Source organism: Acartia tonsa, chromosome 8 (genome assembly GCF_053477335.1).
Source record: "Acartia tonsa isolate MP-2025a chromosome 8, ASM5347733v1, whole genome shotgun sequence".
NCBI classification, from domain to species: domain Eukaryota; kingdom Metazoa; phylum Arthropoda; class Copepoda; order Calanoida; family Acartiidae; genus Acartia; species Acartia tonsa.
The window spans coordinates 8,973,061-8,992,989 of record NC_137267.1 but is presented as its reverse complement, the minus strand read 5'-3'; the positions used below and the strand labels follow the sequence as shown (position 1 = coordinate 8,992,989).

Below are 19,929 nucleotides of genomic sequence, written 5' to 3'. Positions count from 1 at the left end.
CTTTTATTTTCTTATTTGTTAAGCCTCGCTTTCATGCATTTTTCTAAACTGTTAAATTTGTTAATAACAGGAGATGGATAAAGTTCTCGAATATTTAAATATTTATGTGGAGCCTAAACGAAAAAAATGCTTTACCAAACATTTAAAAGGTATCATTTTTAAAAGCGAAGCTTTTCTGTAATTAGGGTCGTTCAGTCCGTCTGCCCGTCCGTAACGGATAGCTTTTTTCGATAATTTAGGAACGTTAGAATTTTCCTATCGATTTCAAACTTTGCATGATGATTCCTGTAGTGGTTAGGTACGATTTATAAAGCTTAGCAACTCTATAATCGTTACCATATTGTCCAATGTCCATACGTCCATTTTAAACATGTTGTTTTTTTAACTTTTTTAACAACAATTTTTTATGTCATAAAATCATCCGATTGATCTTAGTTTTGGATTACTGATTCCAATTAATTACAATAAGGTACATTATCATGAGCAAAGCATCTCTATAATTAAGTCCTAAAAATGTTAGTATGTAATTAACAGAATTATGTATTTAAGTAATTTTGCAACAAATTTACATATTATTTTGTTCTTATTTTGTCTATTCAGTTCTGACTCCCTACAAGAGTTAATGTCCGTCTGTCATGCCGTTTCAGAGCTTCGTTTTTATGGATGTTATCATCCTTTTTAGACATTATTTTGGTTAAATGCACTTTTACCATTTGAAACAATTTAATTTGAATTTTGCCTTGAAGTCACACGCTATGCAACTGCACCCTTATGGAATTTGACATCCTTGTCAGATGTAGACTACCACCCTACACTACAATCATCTTGATGGTTAAGCTGTGTAGTACATACGTCATTCTCAAAGTGCCTACCAAACATAATATATGGTTTAGGTCCTGCAGAGTTAGAATATGGTTATTTAGAGATGTATTGTATTATATTTAGTAGTACACTAATTGAAATATTAATGTTTTATTTAATGTCGACAAATATTAGAGTGTCGATGACATTTTACCCCTTAAATGTAATATTGTCGACAATTAATTATTTTAATATTGTAGATATTGGAGAAAAATTTCATCGAAAAGCTCGGTCCAACTTTTATCCCTATTCCCAGGACCATAAATACATTTTCAGGTAAATTTATTTTCTTCAAAATTCTATAAAAGCTAGGAGCTTTAAACTTTTGTGATCTCTAAAATGTTCAAAGGGAGGGGGTATTATATTTAATTAAATACACTTCTAAAAATTTCTCTACAGCAGGGAGGAAGGGTACACTAGTCCCCAAAGATTTGTAATAACGTTTTCTTATTCCTTGGCTTTACAACTTTGGTGACCTTTTTTTATTGGTTGCTTTATAAAGTTGAATCCAAACGTTTCAACCACTAATTTTAATCAACAGAAGGCGCAATTTCGTGTATCATCATTGGTGATTTTATCAATTTATAGGTTATTGTCTTTTCCTTTGGATCGCTGAGATACTATCGTATATTTTACCTGAATAATATATTTTTAGTAGGAAGGTTAAGTATCGTTTAGAGGAGAGTTATAATAATGGCCTATTAAAATATAATACATCTCACTAGAGTTGGGCCGGATTTCCGGTTTGGCCGGATATCCGGATATTTTCAATATACGGCCGGATACTGGATATTAAAATTATCCGGATACCATATATTCGGCTGATTTCTAATGCCGGTTATCCGGTCGGATAACCGGTAATTTGCCGAATATCGAACGTTGGCCAGATATCCGGTCGGTTACCGGATATCCGATATCCGGCCAAAAAGTATCCGGCCCAACCCTACATCTTACCAAAGTAATTATCTTGCTATCAATTTGTTTTTATTTTTCAGAAAATTAATAAATTTGACCTCCACCTTGCTGCAAGACAAACTAGGACGAGGATTACCGCTGCAAAAATATCTATGCTTTGAAAGATGTGAAAAATATACTCCTGGATTTAAAATAGTAAAGGTATTTAATAATAAAACTAGCGGCTGTGCCCCTAGCATGTATTCAAACGGTTATGAAATGGGCATTTAAAAAGCCTAAACCCATATCAAGCCTTAAACATATAATAGCCTAAAACCATTCCAGGACATATGTGAACCTTTCCTTTAAAGGATGGCTCAATCATTTCAGTAGTTATTGAAATTTTAAGCCTCAGACAATAAAACTTACTACTTTATATAATAGAATAGCAAAGCTACTCAATATAAATGTCTAGTATGCCATGGTGATCATTCTAAGGGCCAGTGAGAACACTTCATAAGGCCGCTTTTTATTTAATAAATATTCAATGGTTTTGACTTTTTAAATTTTCAGAATTGATTTTTACAAGGCGCATCTTTAACACACAAAATGTGTTCTTAAAAGCTTAGATTCCCTTTTTCTCTCTATATATTTGTATATATGTAGGTCTGTCTTATATTATAAACATGTCGTTGTTTTTGTATCTTTACGCTAAAATTTCAAAATCATGCAAAATGTTAGGATCATTTTTTATATAAATGAGAAAAGTGTCATAGTTTTTTTGGATGTCATTCAATTCAATACAAAATTATAGTTCTTAACATATCAATGATATGCAAATATTACATATCCAAATAAGTGACTGGTAGTTCAACTGGCTTTTCATGTGGTATGTGATTGGTATGAATTGATTTTGTAATAGATTTGATAGATATATTAATGTATTTCAGAACAAAGATGGTGTTGGAGAGGGACAGTGGACCAACCCCCCACAGAATATTCCTAACATTCAACTCTTTGATAAATATCAAAAATATACATAATAACAATTTGAATCATGGAAAGAGACGAAGTAGCGGGTTTCGTTGTATTTTCACGGTGGCTTTTCTCTTATTTCTAGCACCAAGGGGGGGGGGGGGTTCTAACCCTGCGGGACTAATATCCTAACCCTATGGGGCAATCATTAACACTTACCTTACCTAACATAACCAAAAATAACCTATTAAAAGCTAATGCGAAAATAACGAAACCCGCTACTTCGTTTTCTTACCATCATATTTATTATATTAATAAATATTTTAATTAGTTGCTTGAGTGTTTTTGTTTTATTTGTTCATATCAACAACTTCTGTATCAAAAGTAGTAAATTTGTATGTTTTAAGTCTTTTTTAGAAACATAAACAGAATATTAATGGCTCGTCCTAAATATCTCAAAACCCACAGAAAATAGCTGAAAACCAGTTGTCCCTGTAACTGAAGGGCATAACCCTAGCGCTTCAGATTTTTATATTTAAATGTTTGCCAATTTTAGATTCTTAGGACATATGGAAGAGTATATACTCTATAAATGTTTTTTTTCTAGGGGTTTATTTTGGTCTCTACTGATCTGTTTTATAGGGCAGGCATTTGCTGTAGGTCAATATACCTTACAATTTAAAAAAAAAAAAATAAAGCCTTGTCAAATATAGGCATATTTTTCCCAAAATTATGGGACAAAATGTCTATGAAGAATTATTACAGATCACAATTAAACCGACAGTACGAGAAAGGTTATGGTAAACATTTGGAAGCTTTAAAATTATCTCTCTCTTTCTCTCACACACACACTATCTCTCTCTGCGAGCGTTAAATGTGTGTGTGCGTTAGAGTACTCCAATGTTTACTATACGGCTGTCAAGTAAAATTAAAACCAGAATGCCACTTTCATTTTTTATTTCCAAAAGCTTCAAGTTTGTCTAAATTATCTCAACAGTAGCGTAGTTACTTCAAAATTGGTAACTGTCCAGTGTGCAAGTCATTTTCCTCAGAAAATAATGAGGATTAAGGGAACATAGTATAGATGTATTTATTTCACTAGTCCCCAAAGTTTTAATAATAACGGTTCTCATAGGGTGGCATAACAACATTTGGAACTTTAATTGGATTTTTATTTTATTGGTTCATTAAGTTGAGTGTCCAATTTTTTCATCCTCTAATTGTAATGTACAAAAGGGATAATATTGTGCATCATCATTTGGGATGTAATTATTCAGCCATGTATCGATCATTGTATTATACCTTAGATCCCTGAAATAGAGAAAATTTTCTGTGTTAGTTGAGTACATTTAAACAATTTAAAAGTAAATTATTTTTAAGTTTGTTAAGTATTTTTGTGAGCGACTATTAACAATTTAAAAAACTTCTGAGTGAAAAGCATAATTAGATGCTGTGGACCCAAATTAAAGAGAAGTCGTGCTAACTGAAATAGCAGTGTACAATTTTTATTAGTTGATGACTCTGACTTTTAATTTGATAGTGCTATCCTTAGGGCTTACACTTATTATTATGCCTAATTTATGTTATCTAGTACATAACATCAACACATTTATATCGGCTCTGTATTGACATTTTAAAATTATTTCATTGTGTGATTTTTTTGGAAAGTTAAACATTATATACAAAGTGTTAATTTGTGATTTCAATCTATTATAAGTGTGATTTTTGAAACATAGAAAAAAAACTTTTTAAAAAGAAAGGTGTCTGAAATTTTGTTATGAATATTCTACTGCATTTTTACTACAATTCAGTTGCAAAGATAACCAGCTACACTTGTTACATGGTTGTATAGTAGGCACCCCTAAAAGTATCAAAAATAACTTCCGAAAGCTACCCACCACCAAATAAATTGTTGATGTACATTTTGTTTTTAACTACCTAATGAATTTTTTTTAAAATTGTTGAATCTTTTCCAGGCTATAAAATGCAATACTAATTTTAAATTGTAGGAGATTATACAACTATAACCATGGAAGAAACAAATGAAAATGGTAAGTCTTATTAAATTCACATAGTGAATTATGAATATGAACAGCTTAGCAATACCTCATATGAATATTATGGGTGCTCAGCAGAATGGGTTGAAGCAACAATCAAATTTATGTTTAGTTTGCAGCAGCTTAGCTAGACCCAATATTAATATTATAGGTGCTCAAACTAGCCGGCTGCAGCTAACAAGTACATGTTTAGTGTTTTGCAGCTTAATTAGACCTCAAATGGCTATTACCTCCAGGGTGGGCATACAAAAAACCCACCCAAAAAACCCACTCAGGGTTTTTTTTAAAAAAACCAATAAAACCCCCATAAAAACCCTTAAAACCCTGGGTTTTTAAGGGTTTTTGGGTTGGGTTGGGCTGGGCTTTTTAAAAAAAACCCTGGGTTTTTCCCCACCCTGATTATAGGTGCTCAGACTAGCCGGCAGCAGCTAACAAACAAATTTATGTTTGGTTTGCAGCAGCTTAGCTAGACCTCAAATTGCTATTATAGGTGCTCAGACTACCCGGCAGCAGCTTGGCTAGAACTCATCTGGATATTATAGATGCTCTGACTAGCCGGCAGCAGCTACAAGTACATGTTTGGTTTGTTGCAGCTTAGCTAGACCCCATATGAATATTATAGATGCTCAGCAGAATGCCTGAAAGCAACTATTGATTGATTTGCAGTAGCTTGCTAGAACATTTAGAATTATCATAGGCGCTCAGACTAGCCGGCAGCAGCCAACAAGTACATGCTTGGTTTGTTGCAGCTTAGCTAGACCTTATATGGATATTATAGATGCTCAGACTAGCCAACAGTAGCTAACAAATATATGTTTAGTTTGTAGTAGCTTAACTAGACCTCATATGATTATTTCAGGTGCTCAGACTAGCCAGCAGTAGCTAACAAGTACATGTTTAGTTTGCTAGACCCCATATGACTATTTTAGAGGATCAGAAGAATGCCTGAAAGCAAGTACATGTTTGGTGTTTGGCAGCTAAATTAGACCTCAAATGGCTATTATAGGTGCTCAGACTAGCCGGCAGCTACAGCTAATACTTGATTGATTTGCAGCAGCTTAGCTAGACTCAATATTAATATTATAGGTGCTCAATCTAGCCGGCAGCAGCTAACAAGTTTAGTTTGCAGCAGCTTGGCTAGACCTCATTTGGATATTCTAGGTGCTCAGGCTAGCTGGCAGCAACTTACAAGAATGTGTTTGATTTGCGGCAGCTTAGTTGGACCTCATATTGATATATTATAGGTGCTAAGACTAGCCGGGAGCAGCTAACAAGTACATGTTTGGTGTGTGGCAGCCCCGCAAGACCTCATAAACATTATGGTGCAATAACCTGCTATTCTTGTAGGTATGCTATTGTTTGTCAATAGTGTTGCACGACTGACAGTATATATTATTTTTAATTGCCCAGTTACAAACAACTTTTATAGGTCGACCAATTTATTCTGTAGGTCAATCGAAACAAGTACAACTAACAAATGCCTTTATAAAATCGTCAACCTACAGCTTCTATAGATCGACCTAAAATTTCCAGAGGTCGACCTATGTCTTTTATGAACAAGGCTAATAACTTTACCATATAAGATGTAAATATTTCCCTAGCCAATAAGCATCTACTCTATAATCATTATGTCCGCAACCAGCTATGTGAATCTTTGAGTAAGAGATTTTATAGTCAGATGTAATTTTAACTGGGAGAGAAGAGACATTGGACTAAAATACACACCAGTACCCAATGTTTTAGTACACATTATCTGTTTTTTTTGTCTGCAAGACTTTGGGTTCTTTTAATGAATTGTGATTTGTTGGTTCCAAACTAGAATGTCCAAACTTTTCAAACAAAATAAATAATCTAAAGAAGATTTGAAAGTTTATCGTTTGAGATATACATCAATATATCGTCTATTTATCCCTTATTATCCAAGAATTTTACCAAGATTTGCCAATAGCCTAGTTCACAGAAGACATTGGTCGACCTCTGGAAATTTTAGGTCGACCTATGTTGACAGATTTTATAAAGGCATTTGTTAGTTGTACTTGTTTAGTTTGACCTACAGAATAAATCAGTCGACCTCTAAAAGTTGTTTGTGAACTGGGCATATATTTTAAATATATATATGACATAAATATCGATCAGGTGAACATTAAAAACAGAAAAACTTTAACCTTACAGTTTGTCTGTTCTTCAAGTAGTAGTAGTGATGGATATTTATGATCAAAAAATTAATGATATATGATTCAAATACCATTAGTATCCAACATTATTATTTTAATTTTAATTAATGAGCTTCGCTACTTATGGATGTTGTTATTCTCAGTAACTTTTTTAGAGCATTTTTCCGACGTAATTACAAGACCAACCACAAATGCTATGAAAGAAATAACGGAAAATGTGAAATATCAGAAACAAATAGAACTGCATGCAAGTATTGTAGGATGAAAAAGTAAGTTATTTCATGGATTTTTAAAAAACTATCATAAAAGTTGATATTCTTATTTTAATTTGTAATCTAAAAAAACATATCTACAATAATATTAAAAATGGATATTTAAGATGTTTGGAAATCGGTATGAGACCTGACTTAGTAGAATCTAGTTCAAAATCAAATGATATAACCCATAATGAACAGGTACATAGAGTGTTAAAATTCATTCAACCTTGTGCCTTTTAAATCAGATATTTTTTAATTGTAAACATATATTGTTCCTAATGTATCGAAATGTGTAATAATGTGGAGATACAGAAAGTGTCATATGTGACGTCATATGCGACTAAATCCATCTCTTTTTAGAGGTTTCCTTTCCCATTTCTCCTCTCATCCTTCCTTTTTGCGTATTTTATGACGTCAAGCATGACACTAATCGTATCTGCAATAATAGTTCTAGTAATTTTAATTTGCAAATACTACATGCAGAAAGTAATCTAGAAGGATAAGGGGGGGGGAGGGTGCATAGTTGCATTCTCTTCCCAGAATATTACAAAGAAATAGGTAGAGTGTCAACGGAGACAAATTATGCCTTAATAATCGAATTCAGATATAGTTATCTACAAAACTGTTGCTCAATTTTGCAAAGGGATAGTTGCTTTTCAGAAAACTGACTTCAAGCATAAGATACAAGTATATCACCAAACGTATAGAATTTTGTATTATAATAAATAACAAATAATTAGATTATTAGACATTACTAAATTAGTCTTCATGCTATTTTTGTGAAAATAATTCATCAATATAAATTGCATTTATCACAAGAATGCAATTTTAAGTCTTGATATTTTATAAACTATGTGGTAAAAATTGAAATTCTTTCAAATACAAAACCTTTAAAAGTAGTTTAAACCATTGAACAGAAAAAAATATGCATTTCACTAAATTCAAGTTTAAATGCATTTTGTGCAACTACCCCTTAAAATTTTAAATGTTTTTTTTTAAGAATGAAGTTTCTGGTCAACAAACTCTTGAAAATGTAGAAATATTAGTTCAAGGTAATAATATTTACTTTATTTAAGTCAACTTCTAATATTGATGGGATCAGTCAAATGCTTTTTAGTGGTCTTAAATAATATTGATATTGTGATTATGTAAGTGATAGGTAGCTGAAGCCAAAATAACAAATTAATGCAATAGATATTATACTTCTTCTTCTTTGTCGTATACCTGAAATTTAAAAATTGTTAAACTCTTTTTTACTTGTTGAAAAAGTGTTATACAAATAAACATTCATACAACTAAAAATATATTATCCCTATGACTTTGACTAATAACCATTCCTTTTTTAAAATTTAATTTAGATAATGAAAATCAACCTGAGTTTTATATCATGAATCCTCTAACTCAAACTTATGAACGATTCCTACCACCAGCAGCAAGAAATCTTGATGGTCAAGATGTCATAAATGGTAAGCTAGGCATATTGTTTGTCTTAATTGGTCTTATAGTCCTATTATGAATGGGAGGGTTGTATTTCTGAAAGCCAAACTCTTTTATATGACAAAGTAGCCTTAATCATAAATTTGTAGGTAAAGGCTATTCATTTGATGCATCTAATTTTAGATAAAGGCAATATTACAAATTTAAATCAGCACCAAGTAAACATGAATGAACCTAAACCAACAGACAAAGAAAAAAATTCAGAATTAAATGTTGAAGATATTTCATCAGTTGAAGAAATACCAGAAAGTGTTGGAGCTATATACAATCAGAATGATGAAGGGCACAGGTTTATTATTTTAAAAAGCTGCTCTACAAATGAATCTTTTGAATGCTTGTTTGTTATTCTACAATCATATCTCACCCACAGATAAGTATCAGAATTCTGCTAAAAGGGGATTAGATAATATTAATTATCACTCCCTTGCTTTGATTTTAAAATTCAGGGACGAACTTCTTCATTTTTATGTTCTTTTCATTCAATTCTTACCAATTTCTTAATTATTCTAGGTTGGTCTATGATTACCTTCAAATGCAAAAACAAATTTCTAATTACACATCAGACAATGAAGTTCCTACAAATTACAAAGAAATTGATGAGTTAATGAATGTTAGTACTATCAATGAGAAATTGAGTGATGATGATTTTAACATCATCATTAGGGAGTTTAAATCTTCTGTAATAAAGAATGCACAAGAAATAAAAGAAAAGGTAAAAACCATTATTAATTTAATGCTTGTAAGTGAGTTTTTTTGTTTGTCAAATTTATGCTTAAAAGCATTAAACTAACAAAGAGTAATTAATCATTAAACAGCAAATGGGTAAGTAAGAAGAAAAAAGTACCAATCTTGAAATAAAATCTTGTACAGTACCTAATAGTTTTGATTTATTTTAAATGATATTCTTAAGAATATTATTTTTAAGGCTAAAGAAAAAGATAACATTGACATTAATGACTTGTTTAATGATGTTATGAAAGGAGAAAAGAAAAAGAGAGTGAATGGAAAGGTAAATTCACCATATAGTACTTGAATAGTAAAAATAAACTAGGCCTTAGGTTAGAATTTAAATGAAACTTATTCTTTTCAGAGTAAAAAGCCAGTTTCCATTGTAAGGCCCTACAGCAGGGAAGGAACAGTTGAAGAAACAAAAAAGAAAGAAGATTGCTATCAAAGCACAAATAGGTAATGAAGAAAATAATTAAGTTAGGTATTGTTTACTCTTAATCTTTTAAGATCCTGCAAAACTATGATATATTTTTACCTTGTAGGGAGTCACTGCTATCATTATCAAACAATTCCCCACCTTCTGTATCTCCAAGATCAACATCAACTCCTGCTTCACCTGTAATTTCTGCAAGTTCTAACTCTGGAAACAATAACAGTTCAATTATTGATGTTAGGTATAACAATTTATCACCTTCATTATGATTTGTTGTTTTTAAGTTAGTTTGTAAACTATTTTCTTGTATACTGTATAACTATACCCTCCTAAATGATATCGCCCCTTGTAAAGCATGACCCTACTAAAATATTTCTTTACTTATTATTTTAAGGCTTAAATTGGAAATTAAGAAGTCAATTAAAACTTTAACAAGAAATAAATTAATATTAATTCAGTTACCTTATAGGCAATCTGATAACTCAACAACAACCACATTTAACAACTTAGAAGCATCATACAACACCACATTGAACCTTATGAGGCAACAGCATGAAATAATCCGCCAACAGGAGCTACTCATCATACAGCAGAGAAAACAGCTAGAGATGCAGCTAAATATTTTACAAAAACATCCCTCTGGCCAGGTTCAGTTTAATTATCCTGGGACAAGTAATGCTCTAACTGTTCAGGAAAGGAAAAGTCAATTTGGATGAATTAAATTCTTAAATCGATTTTTTTTTGTTAAAAATAAGGATAGTAGTTTAATTAAATGAAGTGTGAAATCTAGATCAAGATTTTCTGGGAATGATTTTAAACCTTTTTACAAAGTATTGAAGAAAGCCAATCTGTAATATTCTTATTCGTCTTCCATAAACTTATCCCAAAAAAAACTGTAGTTTGTGTCACAAGAACAAACAAATGCTCTAAAAGAGCTAGTTGAAAAATCAAGTGAACAGCAACAGAAAGATGAACAGACAAATAGAAAACAAAAGTTGAATCATGAAAAGCAGCTGATGGAAAGACATGAATGTAGCCACCAAGAAAGGCTAAGGTAATTTTCACTTTCTTTTGTGCTGTATTGTTCTTAAAACCTGATGATAAGTTTTTTCTACCTGAAGTTCAATGTTTAAAAAAATATTTTAATAAATCAATCATTCAAAATTCCTTTTTAAAAATATTTCTCAGCCTTTAAGTGTGTACAGAAAATTTCTGTATACATAATAATGTGAAAATATTGTCCCCCCCCCCTCTCCCAACTTTTTTCCATATCATATTAACATTTGTAGAGGTACTGAAAACAGTGTGGATAAAGATGGTATAATGGCTGGTCCATCTACTGAAAATGATGATATAGATTCAGAATTGGAACAAATACAAGATACCAGGGACAGACCATAGCAAAACAATCTGAAAATTTTTCTTTCTATTTTGTAAAACTCCTGCTAACCTAGTCATACCTAAAGCTTAAGTTTGATAGGTGTGGGATTAACCTTATACTAATGTATTAAAAGATAAATTTTTTTGCTATTTTCTATTGACTTTTAGTTCAAAAAGTGTCCAGAGCATAAAAAGAAAGAAACCTTGTGGTGCACCAAAGTTTAGAAAATTCAAGGAAAGTTTTTTACATATTTTAATGATAATTGTTGTGTTGCACCAAGTTCTCTAGTGTGTTCAACACAAGCATTTTTATTTAATTCATTGGCTGCTTTTTGGAAAAGTTTGCAGGGTGGGAGGAGACTTTTGATTAGATAATTTACTGGTACCCTGAAAAGGCAAAAATTCATTTGTTATCTCATAACTTTGGAAACTTTTATTAACTCTTGATTGGTTTGTAAATGTACAATCTTTTGCTTCAATAATTTTAAAATCTATGCTACAGAAGAAGGTATTTAGTTTATCATAATTGGGTGTTTACATCAATTCATCACTTATCCTTTAGGATCCCCAATTAATTGAAACACTTTACAAGGCTTACCTAACAACTTAATTAAAGATTTTGTATTTGTGCAGGTGCCATATTTAGAATTTACAGTGGAAGAAGAATATCTTGTTGTGTACATGAGGGTAAGTGTACAGTACAATGCCGCCATTCTAATTTTCCTAAATGTATATAAATACACTAGACTATATAAGATGGAAAGGATTTTAATGTTACAATGTGTCAAATTTTAAGGATTTTATATAAAATTAGTTTTTTGTATAATTCTTTATTTAAAAGCGCAAATACAATTTAAGTTAATTAACTTTGACATCCGTGATAGGTGGATTGAAAACTACCTGCGCTCTAATTGGGTGAATGATGTACGACACTTAAGCTTCTCCAATCACAGATGTCAGAGTTAATTACCTAAAACTGCATTTGCGCTTTTAAACAAAGAATTATACAAAAAACTAATTTTATAAAAAATCCTTAAAATTTGATGCAGATTTCAAATCTACCTATAACATTAAAATTCTTTCCATCTTATATAGTCTAATATACACATTGACGTGCTCTGGGTATTGTCAGGTTGGAGAGGAGAAGGGGACAGTATGAATACAATCAATTTATATCCTTTCTGTTCTGTAAAAATAAGCCATTCTAACATTGTATCCAACTATTGCATGACAAGGTTGCGTGATTGTGCTTTTTTGATATTGCGACATCAAATTCTACATTGCTTCATTCAACATATTTTATACTTCCCCTAAATATTTCCTTATTACTTTATTTTACCTAATTCATAAGATCTGAATGTAATTAATCATGAGTTATTCTTTGTCCTTATGTTTCAAATTGATTGTTAACTATTTTTAGTAGCGAAGCTACTCTATAATTTCAAATGTCCGTCCGTCTGTCCGTCAGACACGGAAAGGGGGAAACACGATTTTCTTGGCTCCTATTCAAGATAGACAGCTTTAAATTTTTAGTGAAGATTCCTATGATATGTGCCCATCTAATTTATACATTGTTTTGTCCATCTGTCTGTTATTTGGGGTGCTAGATCGATTCCTATATTTTCAAGTTTTGTGATTTTCTCATCTCCTTTTTAAGAGAGCTGAAATTTTCAGGGAAAAATTAATTGTACATTCTACATGTTTTCACAAAGTTTTATTAAGATTTGTCAATTTATTGTGGTGCTAGATCGATTCCTAGATTTTTAAGTTTTCATGATTTTAAAGGTTTATATGATTTCCCTATTTTATCAAATTTAATTTTTATTGTATGACACTGCAAATGGTTTCCCGATATCCATTTACAATTTTTGAGCTTCGCTACTTATGGATGTTGTCATCCTTGTTTATAATTTTACTTTTCATTGTATGTATATGATTATTGTTTAACTGTGTGATCTTGACTATTTTATTTTATAATTTGATTTCTTTATGTTTACTTTACAGGAAAGTAGAAATACACTTGGTAATGAGGAAATGGATTACTTCATTAATTATGAACCTCATACATTATACAAATTCAATAATGCTTTTGCGGAAATAGCCAGTAATCAAGGTAAATGTGTCTTTCATTAGGATACAGAAATTAATAAAATAGTTGTTTTTATGCATCATATTATAGACAGCTAATTAATTCCAGCTTTGTTTCCCCCAATGGTCTCAAAGCCTGGGCTAGCAAATGTGGCATTAAATTTTGAGTTTTATTAGAAAATTGGGTAATAGTCCCTTTCGTGGAAACGCTCCTTAAGGGGCGATTCTTCGTATTTTTAAAATGCCTTTTTATAGGTTATTTTAGGTAAGGTTAGGTTATTATTTTGGCCAAGAACCAGTTCTAATCTAGCGGATATTAATCGGTTTCAAAGCCATATGGGAAGATGATATACCGTCAACCCTTGGAATTGGTCGAATATCTATGTTTCAAAGAGATAGGATGCCTTTTTGCATAAAATTGGGTTTCTCCTAGGGTTGGCAATCCGAATCCGGAATCCGTTTTTAAATAGCGGATTCAGATTCCTAATTGGTAGGCTAAAATTAGCGTCTTCAGTTTTTTCTTTCAACTCCGCCTTTTTGAAGGCAAAGATTATCATCATTATATATATTATAATTTAAAATCTGGTTCGATTCTCGGAAGTGAATTATAGAGAACACCAAGAACATTAATTTTTAGGACATATATTATTATGAACACTTAAATTTTTTAATTAAAAAAAAACTTTAAAAATATAGCTAGAATTCGAATCCGGAATCCGCCTTTTTTTTTGGAGGGATTCTTGTAAGAATCCGAATCCGGTCCAAAAAATTGACGGATTGCCATCCCTAGTTTCTCCCAAACAATTTTAGACCTATATATTAGTTTTATTAGTGGCGTGCTCAGGGTTTTGCCAGGATGGTGAGCAGAAAATTTGTATTCCCCACTCTAACCAAAATCAAGAGGGTTGTTAACCATATAGGGGCTTTCATATACTCAACAACAGAGTTATTATTTTTAAGTTTCATAAAATTTAATTTTGTTTTTATTCCAGCAACTTCCTGGGTTAACTACCTGGACTGTGTGAAAGATATCAAGAAACTGGCAATGTCTGTAGGTAATACAATTATTAGTGGCTTTGCTCTGCTCATATATTATCAATTTGGTTTGATGTCCAATGCCGAAGCCACTATATAATTCGGTTTGTCTGTTAGTCTGATAAGCAATGGGGAAGTTTTATTTTATCTGCTGCTATTTAAGATAGATGACTGAATTTTTGGGTGATGAATCCCTATACCAATTAGCATCCATAACATAATTTACTGTCCCCGTCTGTTGTTCTTCAAAAGCATTTATAAAAGTTTCGTGATTTTTAACATGATAGATCATATATGCTCTCTTTCTGAACATCTACTATTACTCAGTTAGCCTGTTTTTCCATCCATGATGTTTGTGCTTTGCTTCTTATGGTGGTGTCATCTTTGTTATTTTTTTTAAAACATGTTCGAGGCTGAAAATATTTGTACAGTCAATAACTATTTTTTTCCGTTGTTTGTTTCTTAATGCTATAGGGGACATTGTATCATATATATTCAATTTACCTATATGTCATTAAAGATAGACGGGTATCAATGTTTTTATTCTGCTTCGCTACTTATAGATGTTGTCAATCTTGTTATTTTAGTTTGCAAGCATCAAGACGATATCATTCCTAAGAATTTTGGCAAATTTCCTGGCACCTTCCTGTCCAGTCTACTCGAGTATTCTATGGACAATTCAATTCAGTTTGAACAAGCGTTGTTCTTTGCAAGAAAGAATGTCCCGGATTTGTTTACCCAGGAAATTAGAGTAGTCACTTTTTAATTTGATGACTCCGTCTTCCTACATGGAGTAATAACCTTTGCGGGGGGGGGCTCATTTAAGCTTTTTTCAGCTTTACATTTTACAACACATCTATTTATGATATTTCTATAATTGCCCATATGTTTGTTTAAAGGGGGGGGGGGTGTCAAATCATAGGAATTGTGTAATAGGCGCCTGGAGTTATTTAATGATGTAGTATCAAAATGCAGTTCTGAAAGCTTTCGCCTATAATATTTTAAAACATTAATGACCACCTTAAACTCATTTATCATGAATATGAAACATGTGTAACACATTTTAAAATTTATGTTATCTCTCTTTTAATTGATTTTTACAGAAAATGCTGAACCATTTTGAGCCATCTCAGAGTGCATGTAAGTAAACCCACTGAAATAAGTTAAACCTGAGGTGAATTCTTAAAAAAATTTGCCTCACTAAAATCATTTTGCCCCACTAAAATCATGGGGGCTAGCTAAAAATTTTGAGGGGATAATTTTGCCTCACTGAAATTTTAGTGGGGCAAACTGATTTTAGTGAGGCAAAAGTCTTGTTTTAAGAATTCACCTCTGTTCCCTTAATAAATGTTTTTCTGTTTAATGTTTTGATGTCTGCATTTAATGTATGTTATTTAAAATGCATAAAGACTAATTTTACTTTCTAAATACGGTTTGATTAACATATCGTCATAAAAATCATCTTTTATTTCCTTGAAAATTGGCGGACTTTAAAAATTAACAGATATGAATTGCTAACATTTAATTAATATGCATTATTGTTATTTTAGTTTTTTATTATTTAGCTTTAATTAAAAAAAAATACTTATTTTCAGTGTCATTTTATGAGCAGCATTTTCCTAACGACAGAAAGCAGGCTCCTGTGGATATGAGTGATATAGCACTATTCAAAAGGAAGTTATATAATCCTTTCTATCTAGAATTTCGTCGTAATTTCACAGAATCTTTTCTCCTGTTTTTAGATGTACTTAATTTTAATTTCGAAAGTGTACCTAGCTTCCGCGTCCTATCTCAATATTTACTATTAGCTAAAAAAGCTTTAAACTTCCAAAAAAATCTAAATTTGAAAAATTAAAATTTTGAATGTATAAATTGTTTACACATTATATATCGCTTTTCCCTTTGACCGGAGTAGCTGAAAATAGCGTTTGCAATAATTGGGTTATCTGCTAAACAACTTTGGAAATTAGGGAAGAAATAGGCAATCCATTTTCAGCACATCTGTTTTTAGGTCTCTAACCCTGCGGGCCCAATTTCCCAACTATGCGGGGCAATCATTAACATTTACCTAACCTATTAAACGCTACTGTGAAAATACAATGAAACCCGCTACTTCGTTTTTTTCTTTAATTCTCCTATACTTTTTTGTATTCCGGATTATTCTTAAACTTTATTTACTTTTGGCAAACATTTGATAACAATTTGTCCAGTAAATAGATTTATCAAAAAAACCAGTAAAGTTGAACAAAATTACTATTTTATCACTTTTATATTATTAAAAGCTGCCTTCTACAAAAATACTAGTCTATACCCTAAAACTACTTATGATATTGCATATCTTAGTTGTTTTTTTCAACAGATTTTTTAGAATTTTACGAATTCTTTTAAATGTTTGATGTTTTAAAAGATTATTTTGGATTATATTGAAATAAATCTTCAGTCCTTGGTGTTCTTCTTATGAAGATGAAGAATTCTACATGAACACATTAACTGAATTAGGAGAGGTTTGTATTAATTTAGCTACACTACTAGTCTTGGTTCTTTTCATTAGCGAAGCTACTCAATAATTTTAAATGTCCATGTCCATAAGTCCGTATGTCCGTCTGAAACGTTTTGGGGGAAATGTGATTTTCTCGGCTCCTTTTCAAGATAGACGCCTGAAATTTTTAGGGATTAAATAAGTTCCAATTCTTCATATTTTCACTAAGTTTCATGGATATGTCAATTAATTTGGGTGCTAGATTGATTCCTAGACTTTTAAATTTTCATGATTTTCTCGATTTCTATTCAAGTTTGAAGTTTAAGATTTTCAGGGATTGAATAAAATCAAATTCTGCACACTTCTATAAAGTTTCATTGAGATTTGCTTATTGGTTGGGGTGCTAGATCGATTCCTAGTTTTTTAAGTGTTCAAAGTTTTTTTTTACTCCTAGTCCAGATAGACAGCTGAAATTTTTAGGGATTGAATAAGTTACATTTTGCATATTTCCACAAAGTTTCATAAAGATTTACTTATTGGTTGTGGTGCTAGATCGATTCCTAGATTTCCACATTATAAATCATGAAAGGTTTCGTGATTTTACTTAAATTTTTATTTTGTATTACACGGATCTATAGTTCATTCCGGATGTCCATCCATAATTTTTGAGCTTCGCTACTTATAAATGTTGTCATCCTTGTTTCTAGAAATTTCTCTTTATTTATGTAAGCTTGTTCATTATTAAGTACTATATTTTCTCCTTGTTTTTGCAGCTATTTCCTTTTTTACTAATCATATCTTTTTTGTTCTTGTTTTTACCTGAAAGTAAACAAACAATAATTTTTTAAAATTCTAAGGTATTTAATTTTGATTTCCTCAAAAAAAAATTTTCTTCTCAAAATATTAATATTTCTATTTAGTTGCTGTGTAAGTATCCTAATGCAGTTGGAATTGCAGGTATTGTCAATTAATTTAAAATGTTTACAACTTTACATTTTCACAGAAAATTAATGTACAACGCCCAATAATAATTAACATTATTACCTTAGTAATTTACAGCCCAATGACCCCTCCCTCCTATTTTATCCAAATATTTAACTAATCTTTGAGGTTCAAATTCAAAAAAAGTCCCATGGATTTAGAATAATGAATGTGACTATTGTCTAGCTTACATTTTGTCCACCAAGCTAAGGGATTGAATTTAAAAAAAAATATTTTTATTTTTAAGGTTTGATGGCACTCTTGGTTCAGCCCAAATCATCGCCATTTGCAAAGTCTAAAAGTCTACAAAGATTGTTCAAATCTGTAGCCACTCTATTAAACAGGTATACATTTTTAACACCTTCTGTGACTTAAGCTGCAGTTTGTGAAGAAAAAAAACAGTTACTGGGCATCACTTTTGCCGAGCCATGAATAAAATTAGAGTTATTTTACCTGGTTGCATTCAATCAGGGTAGGGACTCGAGAGATTTTTTTATACGTAATGATACAAAGCTTAATTATTAGACAATGAATGATAAATTGATGCACAATAACTCTAAACAAACAACCGCTTTTGTGTGCTGTAAGTATTTTTTGAAAAGTTCGGACACTGATAGTTTGAATTTAACCAACAAAAATTCAACAAAAGAACTCAAAGTTTTTCAGTCAACGCATAAGATAATGAGTTTACAAAACTATGGGTATCAGAGTAATTTTTAGTCCAAAGTCCCTTCCCTCTCTGAGATGGGTATAAGATTGTTATTAAACTTGAAATTTTATTTTTTATTTAAGGTTTATATTAACCAGCAATGAGAATTCTCGAGTTGCAAATGAGGATTCAGAAGCTTTGGTTAATCTGCTTCTAAAACTACCCAGGTAAATATGGATTCTTAATTACATAGCTTAATAATTCAAATATACGCGCATTGCACCGTGCACGTAATAACTTTTACAAAGTTGAATTCTTTAAAAAAAAATTTACCTCACTAAAATCAGTTTGCCCCACTAAAATCAGTGAGGCCCGTTAAAAAATTAAAGGGTATAATTTTTCCTCACTAAAATTTTAGTGAGGCAAATTGATTTTAGTGGGGCAAAAGTTTTTTTAAGAATTCACCTCAATTGTCGAACAATGGCAGTTAGCTTCAATGCGTCATTGATCTAATCATGATATCCTGCTAGAAAGATTAATTTGAAAACTTAATTAATTTCATTTCGTTACATGAAGAAGTAGGATGTGTATGTATCTATCAAAGCAGTGGCGTGCAAAGCGATTCACCAGGGGGTTGTGAAATTATTGCGGGGTGAAAAAAGTTAAAGCAGGCCTTACCAATTTTGAGTTTAAGAAAGGGGTTGACACCCCCCAACAACACGCCTATACAAAAAGAGACTGCTATTTTATTGAACCTAGTAATAGTGTCTAACTTTTTATCTCTGTGACGTAACAAAAATCCATCTCTTTTTTTAGGGGTTTCCTTTCCCACCTTCCCTCTCATCCTTCGATTTTTGTTACGTCACAAAGATAAAAAGTTAGACACTATTACTAGGTTAATTTTTTTTTATTTTTTAGGTTTATATTCCACTCTATTCATAACAGGACAGTAAGCTAATTATTTTAATGATTTTAGGTGTGTAGAGATATTTCTGAACAAAAGACTAGAATTCTAAAACCCTGTAATATGGAGAGTAAAAAGATTATGTCATATCGAATTGTAAAATTAACTATTTTTATAATTGAAATTTTGTATATTTATGGCATTTAAGAATATTATGTAAATTATTTATATTTTATGTACCTTTTTATTCCTTTAAATTAAATATTTTTAAAAGCGAAGGGTTTCTATAATAAGGGTCGGTCAGTACGTCCGAGATGGATAGCTTTTTTCATTAAATTAGGAATGTTAGAATTATCCTATCGATTTCAAACTTTGCTGGTGATTCCTGTAGTACTTAGGTACGATTTAGAAAACGTAGCAACTCTATAATCATTACCAGAATGTCCGTAAGTTCATGTTGATTTTTTACTTTTTTAACAACAAATTTTTATGTGATCTAATTATTCGATTGTTCTGATTTTTGGTATACTGATTCC

The 19,929-nt window shown here is 31.3% G+C and overlaps 2 protein-coding genes and 1 long non-coding RNA gene across 5 annotated transcripts; all 3 read left to right on the top strand.

Annotated features, from left to right (window-relative positions):
- The first annotated feature begins 68 nt into the window (after positions 1 to 68).
- On the top strand, positions 69 to 2,849 carry LOC145325392 (uncharacterized). Its single transcript, XR_013881467.1, has 4 exons — positions 69 to 149; positions 1,062 to 1,137; positions 1,857 to 1,977; positions 2,706 to 2,849. It is a non-coding gene; the product is annotated as an uncharacterized LOC145325392 (long non-coding RNA).
- Positions 2,850 to 4,704: 1,855 nt separating this feature from the next.
- Positions 4,705 to 11,303, top strand: LOC145325939 (uncharacterized). Of its 3 annotated transcripts, none has more exons than XM_080168960.1 (13): positions 4,705 to 4,781; positions 6,032 to 6,134; positions 7,117 to 7,230; positions 7,341 to 7,416; positions 8,219 to 8,270; positions 8,577 to 8,684; positions 8,920 to 9,004; positions 9,226 to 9,427; positions 9,641 to 9,724; positions 9,806 to 9,900; positions 9,987 to 10,118; positions 10,347 to 10,931; positions 11,167 to 11,303. In XM_080168960.1, exons 1-12 carry the CDS (start codon positions 4,760 to 4,762, stop codon positions 10,591 to 10,593), a joined length of 1,320 nt encoding a protein of 439 aa, XP_080025086.1. In that variant the 5' UTR covers positions 4,705 to 4,759; the 3' UTR covers positions 10,594 to 10,931; positions 11,167 to 11,303. The 3 variants fall into 3 exon arrangements, with proteins under 3 accessions (XP_080025086.1, XP_080025085.1, XP_080025087.1); XM_080168959.1 differs by having other exon boundaries at positions 8,839 to 9,004; XM_080168961.1 differs by lacking the exon at positions 9,641 to 9,724 and having other exon boundaries at positions 8,839 to 9,004.
- On the top strand, positions 11,171 to 19,632 carry LOC145325940 (uncharacterized). Its single transcript, XM_080168963.1, has 13 exons — positions 11,171 to 11,265; positions 11,426 to 11,493; positions 11,892 to 11,944; positions 13,262 to 13,370; positions 14,338 to 14,400; positions 14,968 to 15,122; positions 15,484 to 15,520; positions 15,976 to 16,054; positions 16,821 to 16,884; positions 17,780 to 17,816; positions 18,088 to 18,184; positions 18,633 to 18,716; positions 19,466 to 19,632. The coding sequence occupies exons 1-13, from the start codon at positions 11,201 to 11,203 to the stop codon at positions 19,503 to 19,505; spliced, it is 951 nt and encodes a 316-aa protein (XP_080025089.1). The 5' UTR covers positions 11,171 to 11,200; the 3' UTR covers positions 19,506 to 19,632.
- Positions 19,633 to 19,929: the final 297 nt, after the last annotated feature.

Excerpts from the sequence above, each read along its gene's own strand:
- LOC145325939 (XM_080168959.1), top strand. The coding sequence starts at position 4,760 with ATGGAAGAAACAAATGAAAATG. Across the intron at positions 6,135-7,116 it reads ATAACCTGCTATTCTTGTAG|AGCATTTTTCCGACGTAATT; the intron begins GTATGCTATTGT and ends TAACTTTTTTAG. Across the intron at positions 9,725-9,805 it reads AAAAGAGAGTGAATGGAAAG|AGTAAAAAGCCAGTTTCCAT; the intron begins GTAAATTCACCA and ends TATTCTTTTCAG.
- LOC145325940 (XM_080168963.1), top strand. The coding sequence starts at position 11,201 with ATGGCTGGTCCATCTACTGAAAATGATGATATAGATTCAGAATTGGAA. Across the intron at positions 14,401-14,967 it reads GAAACTGGCAATGTCTGTAG|TTTGCAAGCATCAAGACGAT; the intron begins GTAATACAATTA and ends TTGTTATTTTAG. Across the intron at positions 15,521-15,975 it reads TGAGCCATCTCAGAGTGCAT|TGTCATTTTATGAGCAGCAT; the intron begins GTAAGTAAACCC and ends ACTTATTTTCAG.